The sequence below is a fragment of the Mus caroli genome, unplaced genomic scaffold (assembly GCF_978045245.1).
Source record: "Mus caroli unplaced genomic scaffold, Mus_caroli_1 scaffold_9, whole genome shotgun sequence".
NCBI lineage: Eukaryota > Metazoa > Chordata > Mammalia > Rodentia > Muridae > Mus > Mus caroli.
This window is the reverse complement of record NW_028227264.1, coordinates 120444573-120459437: the sequence shown is the minus strand read 5'-3', so window position 1 is coordinate 120459437 and position 14865 is coordinate 120444573. Positions and strand designations below refer to the sequence as shown.

The window sequence follows — 14865 nt, the reverse complement described above, 5'->3', positions numbered from 1 at the left end:
AACAAGGTGATTAATGAGAGAGCGACCGTAGGCTTTCTGTGACGTTCCATGACCTTGGCGGTGGACTTCTCATGTTTCTGGAATGTGTTTTCTGAAATAGGTACAATAATCTTTAGCACCAGAATTCCTGTCCTTGAGGATTAAGCATATATTATTTTAAATTGTGTTTGTGTGTGTGTGGGTGGGTGGGGGGTAGATACGCGTGAATTCAGGTGCTCATGGGGCCAGGGGTACATGATCGCCACGGAGGAGCCGCTGTTACCAGAAGTTGTGACGTGACTACTGGGAACTAATTTGGGTCCCCTAGAAGAGAAATGTTCCCTCTTCACTGCGGGGCTCTCTCCAGCCCAAAGGAATTTTTAATATAGTAGAGGAGATTAACATAGACTTTCTTCTGGCTCCATCGCCTGCTGCCCTGGCACGTCAAACAAGTTCTTATCCGAACGGTAGTTCTTGCTGGAACAAACAATCGCAGATACCAAGGGCTGCACATGCTGAAGGCTTCCTTCTTGTTTGCATTGCGTACTCTCTGTGGGCCAGATGGGAGGTCTATTCCTTGTTCCCTTCCTCCGGGGTCATGGTTAACAGAGCTGCTCTGGACTAACCGTAGAGCTGGGATTGTTACAGAAGAAAAGAAAACATTGTACGGTTTCACACCAACAGCTAAGAGGCTCGGGAAAATGCCACTTTGACCAACTCTGCAGCTTATGTATTGCTTGGAACGTGTCGTGTGGCCTCTCCACCACCAGGGGGCAGCAGGAGGAACCGCATTCCTAGCGTGGGAAGTGGAGAGCCAGAAATAACCGGAGAATAGCAAGCAGTAGGAGGAGTAGCTACCTCGGAATCACACGTTCAGACTCACAGAGTTCGGACACTTGAATCCGGTTACTATTCATAGTAATATGAAATGCATGCGTGCAAATATTTAAATAACACGAAGTAGATTAGCTTATGAAGTTATAAAACGATAGGGAGGTCCCTGCGAATAAAAGCGCACAGCACACACACAAGCTGATAGCACTGTTATCTAGAAACCTTTAGAAAACGAGGCACTGGGGGCTTTGAGGAAGGTCAGCTCTAGAGCTTTACAGCTCTCTGTCAAATTGCAAGCATCTGGGAGGTAAAGATTAAGTATGAGAGAGTAAGCAAACAGAAACCCGGAGGGAGTCGAAGAACCAGGCTGGGAGCATGATTACTTTGGGGATAAAAAGAAATAGTGTATGAGATAGAGACACAGTTTCTGCAAAGGGAGAAATTGATCATCAGCCATAGGAGATGCCGCCAGGGGGCTCTGCACCTCTGTTCCGTGGTATCTGTAGTGTTAATGTAGGGGTGCCATGTGCCTCTCTAATGGCTGATATCACAAGCTCTGTGTTTACGGAGGAGGCTTGCAAACCTCAGCGTAAAACACCTCACTGAAACATAGTGTGGTCAGTGAGGGTCTTAATGTGATCTCAAGGACTCGGAAAGGAAAACCAGAACAGCAGAAAGAAACAATTGAAAAACCAGATCTAAACTGGGCCCGGCAAGGCCGAGGGGCACGAGGTGGAGGCCTGCCTGGGATATAGACTGTGCCAAAGGCCGGCAAGACCCCATTTCACATAAAAAGCGACAGAAAAGCCTGGGATGAAGTGTGGTGACAAAGGGATTGTCTAGAAGGGGCAGGACCCTAGGTTCAGTCTCCAGTCTTCCTCCCCCTGAAAGTATTTTTTCTTTACATTAAAAATTAAACTGCTTTATGTGGATTTTTCTGTCTTGTCAATGCTTTTTATATACCAAGAAAAGTAAAGGGTATCTGAGTTCAGATCGCTAAAACCCATGTGAAGACAAAGAAAAAGTGTAGCTGAAACACAGATATAACACAGAACACATATAAACTGCGACATCAATGTCCCCGTTAGAACAGTGCGTAGGTACGTTTTGCACTGTGGTAGAAAAAAAAGACATTTTAAAGCAGCAGTTCTCAACTTTCCTAATTTTAGTTTGAAAATGGTTCGGAAGACTGGGGCACTCTTAAAACCCAGGCTTCCCCGCATCAGAGTTAGCAGAGGTGGTGCCATCACTACCGGGGGTGGGGGTGGGGTGGGGTGGGGGGGTGGGGTGGGGGGGTGTTGCTGACTTCACAGAGGCAGCAGCTAAAGGAGCTGCCCATCCATTCAGCCAATAACAGTTGAACATAAAGTATGTCAGGCCCCATGCGGATGAATACAATGTTTCCTGTTGGACTTTACAGCAGGCGTTTTAGTTAGAGGTTCAAAGATGCCATGGTAACATTTCTACTAAAGGAAACGGGGAAAGTGGTGGTTTGAGAGACTGCACGGGTCAGTGGAGCATTTTCTGTCAAATGTGGTCTTTATTTTAAGATTGCTATCCTGAGCCGGGCAGTGGTGGCGCACGCCTTTAACCCCCCAGCACTTGGGAGGCAGAGGCAGGTGGATTTCTGAGTTTGAGGCCAGCCTGGTTTACAGAGTGAGTTCCAGGACAGCCAGGGCTACACAGAGAAACCCTGTAAGACTGCTTTCTTGGTTCTTGCTGTCAGCACACCTTTTCTTTCAGGAGAGAAAGAAGACTGTGGTGAGATCTGAGTGTTAATGTTTTTAAAAATTGTCCTTGACAACATTCTAATTTGCAATTGGCTTTTGCCATTGTGGGAGAGCGTTTCACCAACTTGTGGAAACCCCTCACGTACACAGTTCTTTGCATTTGTTGGCAAGGAATCTGACCTTCAGGGCTGACACTTCACGTCCACGGGTACAGTCAGCTCTATCTGGAACGAATGATCAGCTTGGTGAATTCTCTGGATTCCCTGGTAATGCTCTCTCTTGATAGTACATTGTTCAACTGCAGGACAGAGAGGAAAACGGGGGAGTCGGAGAAGACCCAAACCAAAACCACTCGCAAACTGAGTTCAGTCATCATCTGGACGTTAGAATTCGGAGGCAGTAGGGGTATTAGGTAGGAAAGTAGAAATCTTTGAAAAGTCATAGGGCGTTTGAATTATCTTTGAATTTTTAGTGGGGGTGCTTTTCAGCATCCCGCCTGTTACAGCCCTGGCTTGCAATCATACATTGTCACAGATTTCAATTCCTTTTAGCACCATTAGCAAAGCAACTGGGGGAGACAACGCTGGAAATGAGATGCCCAGAACAACCAGTTTCACAGGTTAATCATTCACATGGAGTCTTCTACTCAGGAAGTGACTGAGTGCTTGGTTGTCATGTGCTGGATACAAAAAGGTCCCCTCTCTGCCCTGCAGCGTTAATTTAGAAGAGGCAAGAGTGCAAACGCACCACACCAGTATCCTGAAAACTGCCATAGGAGAGCCGGGGGCTCGTCGGGCGTTCTGTAGGGTCAGCGCTGGGAAAGCTAAGCTGTGACCAGCAGATGGTGGGAAACAGTATCAGAGAGCATGGACTCACAACGGAGGCTTGCTCTGGGGGAAACCATGAGCAGTGGATCCAGCAGGACCGTGGGACGGGATAGGATGTGGTGAGAAACACAAGAAGAAGGCATGGAGTTAGATGGATGGGGAGGAGGGGTCTGGGAGGACCTGGGAGGAGTTAAGCAGAGGTGCAACCAGGATCAGAATGTACTGATGGGAGATTAAGTTTTTGTAAATCTTTTCTGGCTCATGTAATACTAAGCCCGGCAAATATCTGACAGCTAACCTTTTTTTTTTTTTTTTTTTTTTTTTTTTTTTTTTTAAACATATACCACATACTAGGAGAGGTCCCTTTAGCTAATTGCTGTATTGAACTGCTATTTTAGAGTCGGGGAAGCAAAGGAAAGTAACTTGTCCAAGGTCATACAAGCACTTACAGATACTGACAGGGTTCCAGCCAGCCAGTCTGGCAACAAAGCTTGCACACATCCACGGTGACAGGCATCTTTCTGGGAATGGGTTGTGTATTTTACATCTGTCGTCAGCGTCCGTTTTCTATTGCAAGTGTAAAAATACACACTCCTCTCTCTCTTCCCTCAAAACCTCAGTCCCAAAATATTGTTTACCATGCTCCTGTTCCCGGACCGGACACATTAAAGGCACATCTTGTGGGTGCTTCTGTTGGACGGAGCTAAGCAGGGCATGCAGACACAGGCGGCAGAATTGCCTTTCAGTCCATGGCTCAGACACATATTCCCAGGGTGCTGGACACTTCCCAAGCATTCTGTAAACTTGCCCGCCTTCTCTAACATACTTGTGAGCATTCACGTAATTAAGGTTGTATCAGTGCCCAGCCTATAACACGGGAGACTTGTGAGTGGCTCACACCATGACAGGTTGTGTTCCTTCATTCTTCCGCATATGACAAACTAAGGTGTCTGTGTCAGTAACTCTGTCCATTGCTGCACTGCTTGGTGTTAGTATAGCACTTCCAGGGTCGACTTTAAGCACCAAAAAGGAAACAAAGCAGTTTAAACGCCCCCAAACTGGGCAAGACCAATTTGCCACTAGATGGCGCTCTGGCTATTTGGGTAGGGAAAAAAAAAAAAAAAGGATCGAGGAGGGACTATTAAATCACAGCCACTTTGAGCCCCTGGTATTTGCAGTCCTTGGCTTTTAATTGTAGACGGCATCTTTGTTCTTTGCCTGACCTGCGGAGTGACGTCACTGCCTTTCTTCCTGTGTGCTGGCTTTGACACAAGCCAGATGGCCACAGTGATCCTTAGGCGCCCAGGCCGCCTGGTACAGCGGTTGATGAAACAGAATAGGAAGACCTTTTATGGTCAGCTGCGGGAGCACTGAGAGGCCGCAGCTTTGCTAAGTAATTACATTTACCGCACATACTTTATCCCTCACGGGGAAGGGTCTCATGGAGGGAAAAAAAAAAAAAAAAAACCTACATTTTTATTTACGGCGTTGTGAGGTATAGACCTTTGATCTTTTATTAGCCAGTAGTCTGCTACAAAGGCATGCAGTCTTTGCCTGCTCCGCAGTCACTCGTGAAAATGACATCTTTATTTATGTCTAACGGTTCTCTCAGGCTGCGCATTGTGATTCTTAACCCCCACCCCACCCCCACACCTCCAGTTAGTAACACAAACATGTTTTGCTTCTGTAGTGAGTTTAGTTTGGGGAAGTCAGAGTTCAGGCATGTTAATACAAGCAGATTTCGGTCAGATATACTCCAGAGCGACTTGGTCAAATAGATTATTGTTTATCACATGTTTGCTCTTCAAGGGGGTCAGGAGAGTCCAGGAAAAGACTTTTATTTCAGGGTATGGAATGGAGGGGGTGGGTGGAGGCGAGGAAATGATCAAGGCATTAGTTTCATTCCATCTTTGGACATTAGGCAGTTGAAGTTACTTAACACGGCGATTTTAAATAAAACACGAGAGATTGATAATCACCCAGTATTCTCCAATCTCATTTGAAGTTAGTCCACACCAATCACGGCCCTGCGTGAGATCTTTATGCACCAATCATGGCCCTGCGTGAGATGTTTACGCACCAATCACAGCCCTGTGAGGCATGCTTATGAAAACCCCACAAGCTGGACTTTTGTCTGAAGTTTAACATCGCATAGGTTGGGGATTTTTCTACGTGATTCATTTCTCAAGACTTCAGTAAAATATTTGCTACCCCTTTCAATGTTGGGTCATGAGTTCTTCTCCCAGAATTTTACTTAGAAGGTAAAAATCATAGAATTAAACGAAAGGGCACCTTCCCTATGCCTTCTTCAAACTTGAAACAAAGTCTCGTAGTTGTCCTTCATTTTTTTTTTTTTTCCTTGTCTTAAAGGGCAAGTCTCTACGTAAGGACACATTTTGGCTCTGTTGTTAAATGAGCGTTTCCACACCGTGTTTGCTCTGTGTCCTTGGATCTTCGAGCCTCGATTGCACTCACATATGTAAAACCAGCCTTCTCAGCGGAGTGCAGGATTTCACGGTGGCAGGGAGAGTCAGCTGTCCATCCTAAACTGCCGCACTGCGGTTTATTAGCACTGTGCGTGTGCTTAGCCCTAGGTAAACCCAAGCCATCAGTTGTTCCATGAGTGTGCCTACCGTTCCTGAGGTTTTAATTCGTTGTTTTTGTTTCCTCTCTTTTTACTCAGCTTCTGACACTGCCTTTGCCTCTGCTGGAGATACCACAGCTATGTCTGCCTTCAACCTGCTGCACTTGGTGACGAAGAGCCAGCCCGTGGCCCCGAGAGCCTGCGGGCTCCCCTCAGGTTGCCAATTATTGTTCTGTGGTAGGGCACCGGGCAGAGTGGGTATTTCTGCTGCAGGAAATGGTGCACCAGCATGCTTTACTAAACTTCATCTCTTTTATTTGGACCCTAATTTAAAGATGGAGATTGGTTACAAACCCTCACCGTCCTCTGAGTGACACCCATTTCCATGGTCCTTTCAATATTGGAGGTCCCTCGCCCAGCACACACTTGTCACCAGGGTTTCCCCGTGTCTTCTTGTTCTCCAGTGCATGCGTACACATCTACAAGTCAGTGCACAGGAGGTAGAACTTTCAGCTTGTTAAGGGAATGCCAAGCTTCTCGCTGTACATGTGGCCGGTCCTTTAGGGAAAAAGCGAAAATGGGTAACTTTAAGGTAATTGTGTCACGTATACTGTAGCCAAGAGTTTCTATTAACAAGAACCAAATAAACAGAACGGATATAGCATGTTTCAAAACTGGGTCCAAAATTAGAACCACAGGCTGGAGAGATGGCTCAGTGGTTAAGAGCACTGGCTGCTGTTCCAGAGGTCCTGAGTGCAGTTCCCAGCAACCACACGTGATGGGTTCTCACAACCATTTGTGATGGGATCTGATGCTTTCTTCTGGTGTGTTTGAAGACACCTACAGTGAACTCACATACATAAAATAAATAAACAAGTCTTAAAAAAATAAAAATAAGATAAAATAGAACCAGTATACTTTTTTAAGATGTGATTTTTAAGCACTTAAACCAAAGAAGCATAAAAGTTCAAACTTTCACTGTGTGTCTATAACATTTAAATTAGTACTTCAATTTTATTATGAAATTCGCAATGGTCAAATGTTTTACTTCAGTGAATATGATTGTTAATATTATTTATAGTCCCATTACTGTATACATCTTTATCAACATATCCGGTAGAGAATTTTATTATGTTATTAAACACTTACAAAGAGTCGAATGCATGCCGTGAGCAGTGGGGATATGATGATAAACAAGGCTCAGTTGATTGGGTTTTTCAACAAGTAGAAGAGAGAAATAAACCCGGAGGAGGCCCTCTGACCATATGATGGTGTGGCTAGACCGGACACGTCTGTGCCTTGGGCAGAGTGGGGAGCAAGAGCCAAGTGATCCTAGCTGCCTTCTGTAGTGACAGAAGTTCTGGAAGGGAGGTGGCTCTCTGAAGCTTAGGAGGCCTCCACAAGGAAGATGGCTGATCGCAAAGCATGCGCAGCAGTTAATTGCATGGCCCGGAGTGGGGGTATTTCCAGTACAAGAGGTAGTGTGGGGGAGGCCCGGCGCGGGGTTTCCTACACAGTTACACAGGGTTGAGATGGCAACTTGATTTCAAGTGTCAGAGAAGGCACTTGTAAAAAGTAGATTTCACGTTGTTGATCTATGACAACTCAGGAGTAAATGCAGCCTACTGCACAGAGCCCCGCCCCCAACCCCTTTTGATACCCGGGGGGGGGGGCTCCCTGTCCTGCGCATGCGTGGATGGATTCGAGGCCGCGCGGTAACATCAAGAGTCGGGAGTCTTGAAGCTGGTGATGAGAGCAGATGGGAAAAGGTGAGGGTAGACGACAGAGAGGCGGGCTGCAGACCTGGCAAGGCTCACCCATTGCATTGTGTCTGCACATGAGGGAAACCTCACTCCCTGCAGTCTTTCTACCATACGGCAGTTTTTCATCGCTATAGACACGTACAACAACAGCTGGACCACAAACATACAGCTAAGGCTCCGTGTCTATTTTCCCCTAACCCCCGTTGTAAATACCGCTACGGGGAAAAGCATACAGTTTTGTAGGGCGAGTTTGCTTCCCACAGTGGAGACACAGAGCTTATAGAAGAGCAGTGTATTCCTTAAAATGTAACAGGCTCAGAAAGTGTTCCACAAGGACACTGTTGAGTTGAAGTACAAATGACTTGAACTTTTGATGACGATACAATTCAGACATAAATTCAACAGAACCCGGTAAGGAGCAAGCCATTCCAGTAGGGTGCTCAGTGCTCAGCAAGCAAGTCTGGATCCAGACTGATGGAAATTGGAATCTGGCTTTGACTCTTACTGTCTGGACGTCTTAGTTCCTGTATTTTCAAAAGAAAGAAAATAATAGGTCCTGTTCAAAATGGCTGCTGTGAGAATTAAATAAATTAACATATCAAAAAAGTTAGGACACTGCCTAAGCACCATAGATATTTTCACTAGGCTCATTACAAAAATGATATATATATTTATAAAATATATTTATATTTAAAAAATGGATATATATTTATATCCATTTGGATTTATATTTTCCCATGAAAATAGGCTTTTAAAAACACTTAAATATGTATAAATTTTCTTTCTTTCTTTCTTTCTTTCTTTCTTTCTTTCTTTCTCTCTCTCTCTTTTAAAGATTTATTTATTACTTATATGTAAGTACACTATAGCTGTCTTCAGACACACCAGTAGAGGGCGGCATCATATGTCATTACAGCTGGTTGAGAGCCACCATGTGGTTGCTGGAATTTGAACTCAGGACCTCTGGAAGTGCAGGCAGTGCTCTTAACCACTGAGCCATCTTTCCATCCCCCATAAATACATTTTCATTTAACTTCTTTTACTTTAACAGTACCACAAACGCATGTTGTTTGAGATATATCGACTCTCTCCATCTGTTGTCTCTTTTGAACACTGATGTTTTGTGTATGTGTGTGTTACTTCTGTGCATCTCTGGCAGTCAGGTGACAACTTATGGGTGTGTTGTTCTCTTGACCACATAGTTCCTGGAGATTGAACTCAGGTTGCCAGCTTTGGCTGCACGTGCCTTTACCTACTGAGCCATCTTGCCTTCCCCAGCCTGTGTTTGATGTCTTTATTCCCTGTAGATGCTGGATGTTGTCCAGCACCAGACGCCATGTTCTGTAAATATGTGTGTCTTCCATTCTTACCACCCCATATTGACAAAAACCCAGAGAAACCTTTCTTTTCTTCCCTTGTACTTAAAGATGCGTTTTAGCTGGCAAATGAGTTGGTTAGAGTTTCCCTCACTTTCAAGGGTCATTCTTGTTTGAAGTGCAGTGAGCGAGCTTGTTATCTACGCCTCTAATGGGATTTTACTCTTTGAGAGGCAGGCACGCTGAGGAAGTTGTTAGATTTAGCGACAGTGATACAAACTATTTGAACTTTCAAATTTAAAAAATGTCGTTGTGACAACGAGAACCCTGACCTTTACGACTTGGTACACAGAGGGAAAGAGGGCAAAATGGGAGGCATAGGAAATTAAGATGAAAATTTTATTTCTTGCTTTAAATCCCTGTTCCTTGGCCCAAACCCATTACGACAGAAATGTCTGTAAATCAAAAGATTTTGGTGCCTTTATCCCCATTAAATTTGAGTACTGAATAATAATTCAATATCAAATAACAAATTAATTTTGAATAATTATTCAACATTTGAGTTATACATTGATTTTGAATAATAATTCATTATGAAATAACTCCAGAGCTAAGAGGAAATAACAATTGAAACAGGCTTCTGAGATTGATCGTAACTGGGCTGGCCTGCTTGAAGCCTGTATCCCAGAAGTGGTTTATCACTTTCCAGCTCTGGCTTGTCTTTCTCCTTATTTTTTTTAATAATGCATAATTTTAACTAAGAGCTTATTAGGTGCATCTGAGTTATGGTTCACTCATGTTTGTCATTAAAGGTCATTTTTCTCACTCAGGATTTCTTGGTAATTTCCCACAACAGCTCCTGTAATTTATAAAGCACTCTGGGCCCGGAGCAGAAACTCTGACCACAGTTCTGTCCTTGGCTTGTGCGTGACCCTGGACATGTCTGTGAGCCTGCCCAGATTTCATTCTCTTCTTTAAAATGAAGGAGAAAAGTTAGATAATCTGTCCCATCATGGAATTCTGTGGTTTGTTTTTCTTCTTAGCTACAGTTTTCATTTCTGGCTGGAGGTGAATTACATTCCAAATTGTCAGTATTAATTATTACTCTAGACTTACAGGAAAGTCTGCTAGGTAGTGCTTGAGCACCAGAATTCCCCGTCACTAAAGCAAGATGAAAGGATTATCCGAAGAGGGATCGTGCAGCAAAATTTGATGCACAGTTTTAATCCTAGGGAAAATTTGGTATTGCAGTGGCTTAGATCAGATAGCATGGTAGTTCTTGGCCAACTAGAGGTGCCTGTCTAGATAGGTCTAATTCTAGTGATAAGTCACACGTCACAAGGCACACAGGAAGCAGTTGAAACTCTGATGTCACCTCATCGACCTGTTTAACAAACCAGCCCACGACTATTAGGTTGTTTGGGAAGATGACGTTTGTAACATAACGTTCTAGTGAGTAAATGAAAACTCCCAAGGGCACATTCCGAAAATGGGGTCTGAAATACAAAGACCATCCTCTGTGAGAGGAGAACGAGTAAACCAGGGGCTTGCGACTCTAGAACGTGACACAGCATCTGGTGGTTAGTATTTCTTAAACAAATAATAAACATTTGGAAAGTTATGAGGTCATAACTATAACAAGGATTAGGACTCATTCGAGATGACTTTATATGGGAAGATTAAAAGTGAAGTTTGTAGCTTATATGCCTTTCAAATTTATTTTCAAAAGGCAATTTATTCTCATTTTATTATATTTTTACAATATAGTGGATGTCTTAGGTATAGACCATAGTATTTTCAGTTAAATAACAAAAATGACAGCACATATAAACTTCATATATATACATATATACATACACACATGCATATATGCACACATATATACATACACACATATATACATACACATACACACATGTATACATATACACACTATATGTACATATTCACATATATACACATATATATAAACATATAAATACACACACATATATACACACATAAATACACATACACACACCTATATATACACATATACATATACACATATGTATACAAACATACACACACACACATATATATATACATACATATATATATATATACATAAAATGCACACACACATATGAACCATCTAGAATTTATTTGCCTTTTTCTCTAAAATAATATGAGTTCATTGGTTTATTAACTGTTTGAAGGTGCATACATAGATCTTATACTTACTACGAGAGTTAAGAACTCTGGCTCATCTGGTCACAGCTGTGGAGCAAATTAGTTACGTTTGTACTTTATGGAGTACAGATGCACACAACAGCATCTCTGTAAAGCAAAAAGCACCATTTTCAATTAAAACTGACAATAGTTCATTAGCAGCAACTGGTGTTGCATCTACTTTAAAAACACCCTGCCTACCCACGGGAACTAGTACAGGTTCTGTTAGTGCTGTTAAAATAAGCCTGTTAAAATCCGGACCACCTCCTATGGTCTTCTAGGAAACAAACAAATCAACCAATCAAAAAACAGTTTTGTGGACACAGTGTGTTTGTAGTTTCACGTTTTCTATTGTTCTTGTTCTAAAACCCCTGGGCTCTGCGAGTGGAGCTCAGAGCCTGTTCTCAGGCAGACAGGAAACCACTGTGAAAAGGATCAGGGTTTGGTAGCTCTTGGTTCTCTGTTGCTGTCACTAGTACAGTTCTGATTTTTCTGCTCACCATTTCTACAAATTCATCTCACCTAGCTTTTTAATTATACTAACATTTTGAAGAATACATAGAAACACAGATATGTATGATGTGTGCGTGTGATATGTGTGTGTGTGTGCATGAGCATGTGTGTGTCTGTATGCGCACGTGAGCATGCAGTTCTTCAGGATTGATGTGGGGCCTTTACATGCCATATACACTAACAGGCCAGGAGTGCTGTGTTTGTTTGTTTAAAGAGGGATAACTTTAAAAACAGAGACAAGTTTCTGCATAGTTTGCAACAGAATTAGAAAGCAGTTGACTGGTTGCTACACCTGCCTTCCAGTAGGTGGCGCTGGCTTTACATTTCTTTCACAGCTTGTACTGCAGTGTTAGCATTGAACACATAGGTGCGTTGTAAAAATCTGAAAGTATGTACGGAATATCCAGTTAAGAACATATGGATTTACGAACCACACTTTCCCTGCCTATGCCGTGTTCCGACGATATGTGTAGAGTGAAACCTTTTCCGTTTTCAATAGGACTCCAACCTCCTTTGCTCCGACATTTCTTGGAAATGTCTTTCATATGTAGACTCTCTACAAACTAAAACAAGTTTTTGTAAATTAACTTATCTTGTACCAAATAGCCGATTTAGCAGTAATTTATAGCTTTATATGCAGCTAAATTTTCTGCAGCGGACCACCCAAGAATTAAAGAAAACTACACATTTTGTTTTGCCATGTTTTGGATTTTTATAGAATCTCGAGACGTTATTAGTTAAACATGTTGAATGTTAGGCATGGGTCAGTTTTTGCATGAATGGAATAATTTAGGAAACTAGAAAAATTATATTTTAAATATTTATTGATGAGTTGATTAATGAGTTGAGTATTTTTGAAACAAGATTTAGTAGCTTTATAATATAGTAAAGCTTCAATTAATATGGAAAACTTGATATGTGGTGTTGTTTAAAAAACCATTTGTGGAGAATGCATATTTTGTCAAGGCCGATTTGTCACAAAATAATGTATATGTATAAATCCAAAGTGCCGGGCATATGCCTTACTAATGTTAAATGGCAAACGAATTAATAATTATAAAATCCATACCACAGTAGAACAGTCAAGAGAGGCATGGAGAATATCTTAAACACATCTCAGTATTTCTTCTTGAACATTAAGCATAACAATGAGTGTAAAGGATATAAAACATTACTGTCTCCAACACTTCTATAGGATAGGAAAGTCAGCGCCTTTAATCCCAGCACTCGGGAGGCAGAGGCAGGCGGATTTCTGAGTTTGAGGCCAGCCTGGTCTACAAAGTGAGTTCCAGGAAGGACAGAGAGCCAGGGATACACAGAGAAACCCTGTCTGGAAAAACAAAACAAACAAACAAACAAACAAACAGTCAGGACAAGATGAATGCAGAGACACTGCTTAGCTAGGCTGGTTCTGTAGTTACACATGCTCACAGTGATGTTGGAAAAGATAGAGAGGAATGACGGGATCTTTGCCGCAGCTGCTGTGCATGATGAAGGAGCGAGCCGGAGGGAACTGCCGAACACGCCCCATCACACCTGTGGGTTTCCACCAGCAGTGTTGCCCAGTTTAGAGTTTCAACTGAAACAGTTTAGTCAGCAATCAAACTTTTTATGATTCCTTTTGCTGGATACATTGTAATTTAAAGTTATTTAAGCTAGGTTATTGAGACACAGTGACAAAATGATAAATAGGCTTATGTAGATATTTTGTGTCTTCACATTCGAAAGCAACTATTTATGGGAAAGCTTAACATCTGTTAGAAATTCCTTAATTTCCCCCTTTATCTGTATTTAATACGCCCACACGAGTATCACTTATCTAAAAATGCTTCAAAAGTATTTACTAGGTACACAGTGGATTAATAAATTATATACTTGCACAGTTACACATATTAACTTTTATGATAAATACTTCTCCCTTCAACACTACTTTATGATGCTTATATTCAGCCAGGCGATTACAGAGAATAGGATATTATTTTAAATCAATAGATTATTTGAATTTTAGGCAAGCCAGGAAATTCTACCATTGTAAATATCTTTACAGTTGTAATTTTATAAGATTTTATTGCCAGAATACATATTATCTCAGGACGACTCATTCCAATTGATTAATATTTTAATATCACCCATGTGATTTTATATAACTTAACCTCAAGTTTCAGAGCCTTTTACTATAGTTTTGGCATTGATGAAGAAACAAATTATATATTCCTTACTGGTTTGTTTTTATTACCAGTTTGCTGTGGGGCCCCAGAAGCATCCTTTTCTACCCTTTATTCCATGGTTTCAACTGTAAACTAAGAGTTATATAACATTTATTATTATTAATTATTAGTTTTACAATTAGACAGAATTCTCAAGTGTTACATTAGCTGAAAAATTCCCAAACCTTGTTGAATAGAACCTCCACTTCTTGCTATCCAAGAGAAGAAAGCGGAGAAAAGAAACGGGGGAGCAGTCGGCTAAAACCCGGAGAGGACGATGGGGTGGCCAGGCAAAGTATTTCTTGTTACAGGAAATGCTTGGATCCTGTAAAGTACCAGAAAGGCTGAGATTTTTGACCGTTTGATTCACTGCTCCATTCACACCAGAACCACGTCTGTCACATCACGGGCATGTCTGTGTACCGGGTGAATGTCGGTGAACAAGCAGTGGTGGCGCCCGCCTTTAATCCCAGCACTAGGGAGGCCGAGGCTGGCGGATTTCTGAGTTCGAGGCCAGCCTGGTCTACAGAGTGAGTTCCAGGACAGTCAGGGCTACACAGAGAAACCCTGTCTCGAAAAAAGAAAAAACAGAAAGAAAGAAGAAAACAAAACAAAACAAACAACCCTTAGGCATCAGAACAGTGCCTCAGGAAGATGGCCGCTGGAAGGATGCTCTTGTGAGTCCTCATAGACACTCCCTTGTCGTTTAACTATAGAGGCAGGAGCAGGGTAAGAAGTGTCTTGCTGCTTTCTGCACCATACGGCAGGATGGCTTCCGGGGACCAGATTTCACAGAGGACAGGGAAGGGTGTCAAGGACGAGGGAGCTGTACCTAGCGGGGCGTGGAGCTGGCAGGAGATGACCTGGGGAACGTGAGTTAGCAGTAGGGGGCATAGTAAGG

The 14865-nt window shown here is 42.4% G+C and overlaps 1 protein-coding gene across 3 annotated transcripts in view; it reads left to right on the top strand.

Moving 5' to 3' along the window:
- Nucleotides 1-14865, top strand: part of Msrb3 (methionine sulfoxide reductase B3) — a 117280-nt gene that overhangs the window by 20168 nt on the left and 82247 nt on the right. Inside the window, exons 1-2 of one of the 3 annotated variants that reach the window (XM_029482659.2) lie at nucleotides 5772-5944; nucleotides 6054-6170. In XM_029482659.2, coding sequence (XP_029338519.1) covers nucleotides 6095-6170 — 76 coding nt within the window. In that variant the 5' untranslated portion in view covers nucleotides 5772-5944; nucleotides 6054-6094. Of the gene's footprint in view, nucleotides 1-5771; nucleotides 5965-6053; nucleotides 6171-14865 lie in introns of those variants that run through there. The other 2 variants (XM_029482658.2, XM_021175168.3) reach the window with 2 other exon arrangements.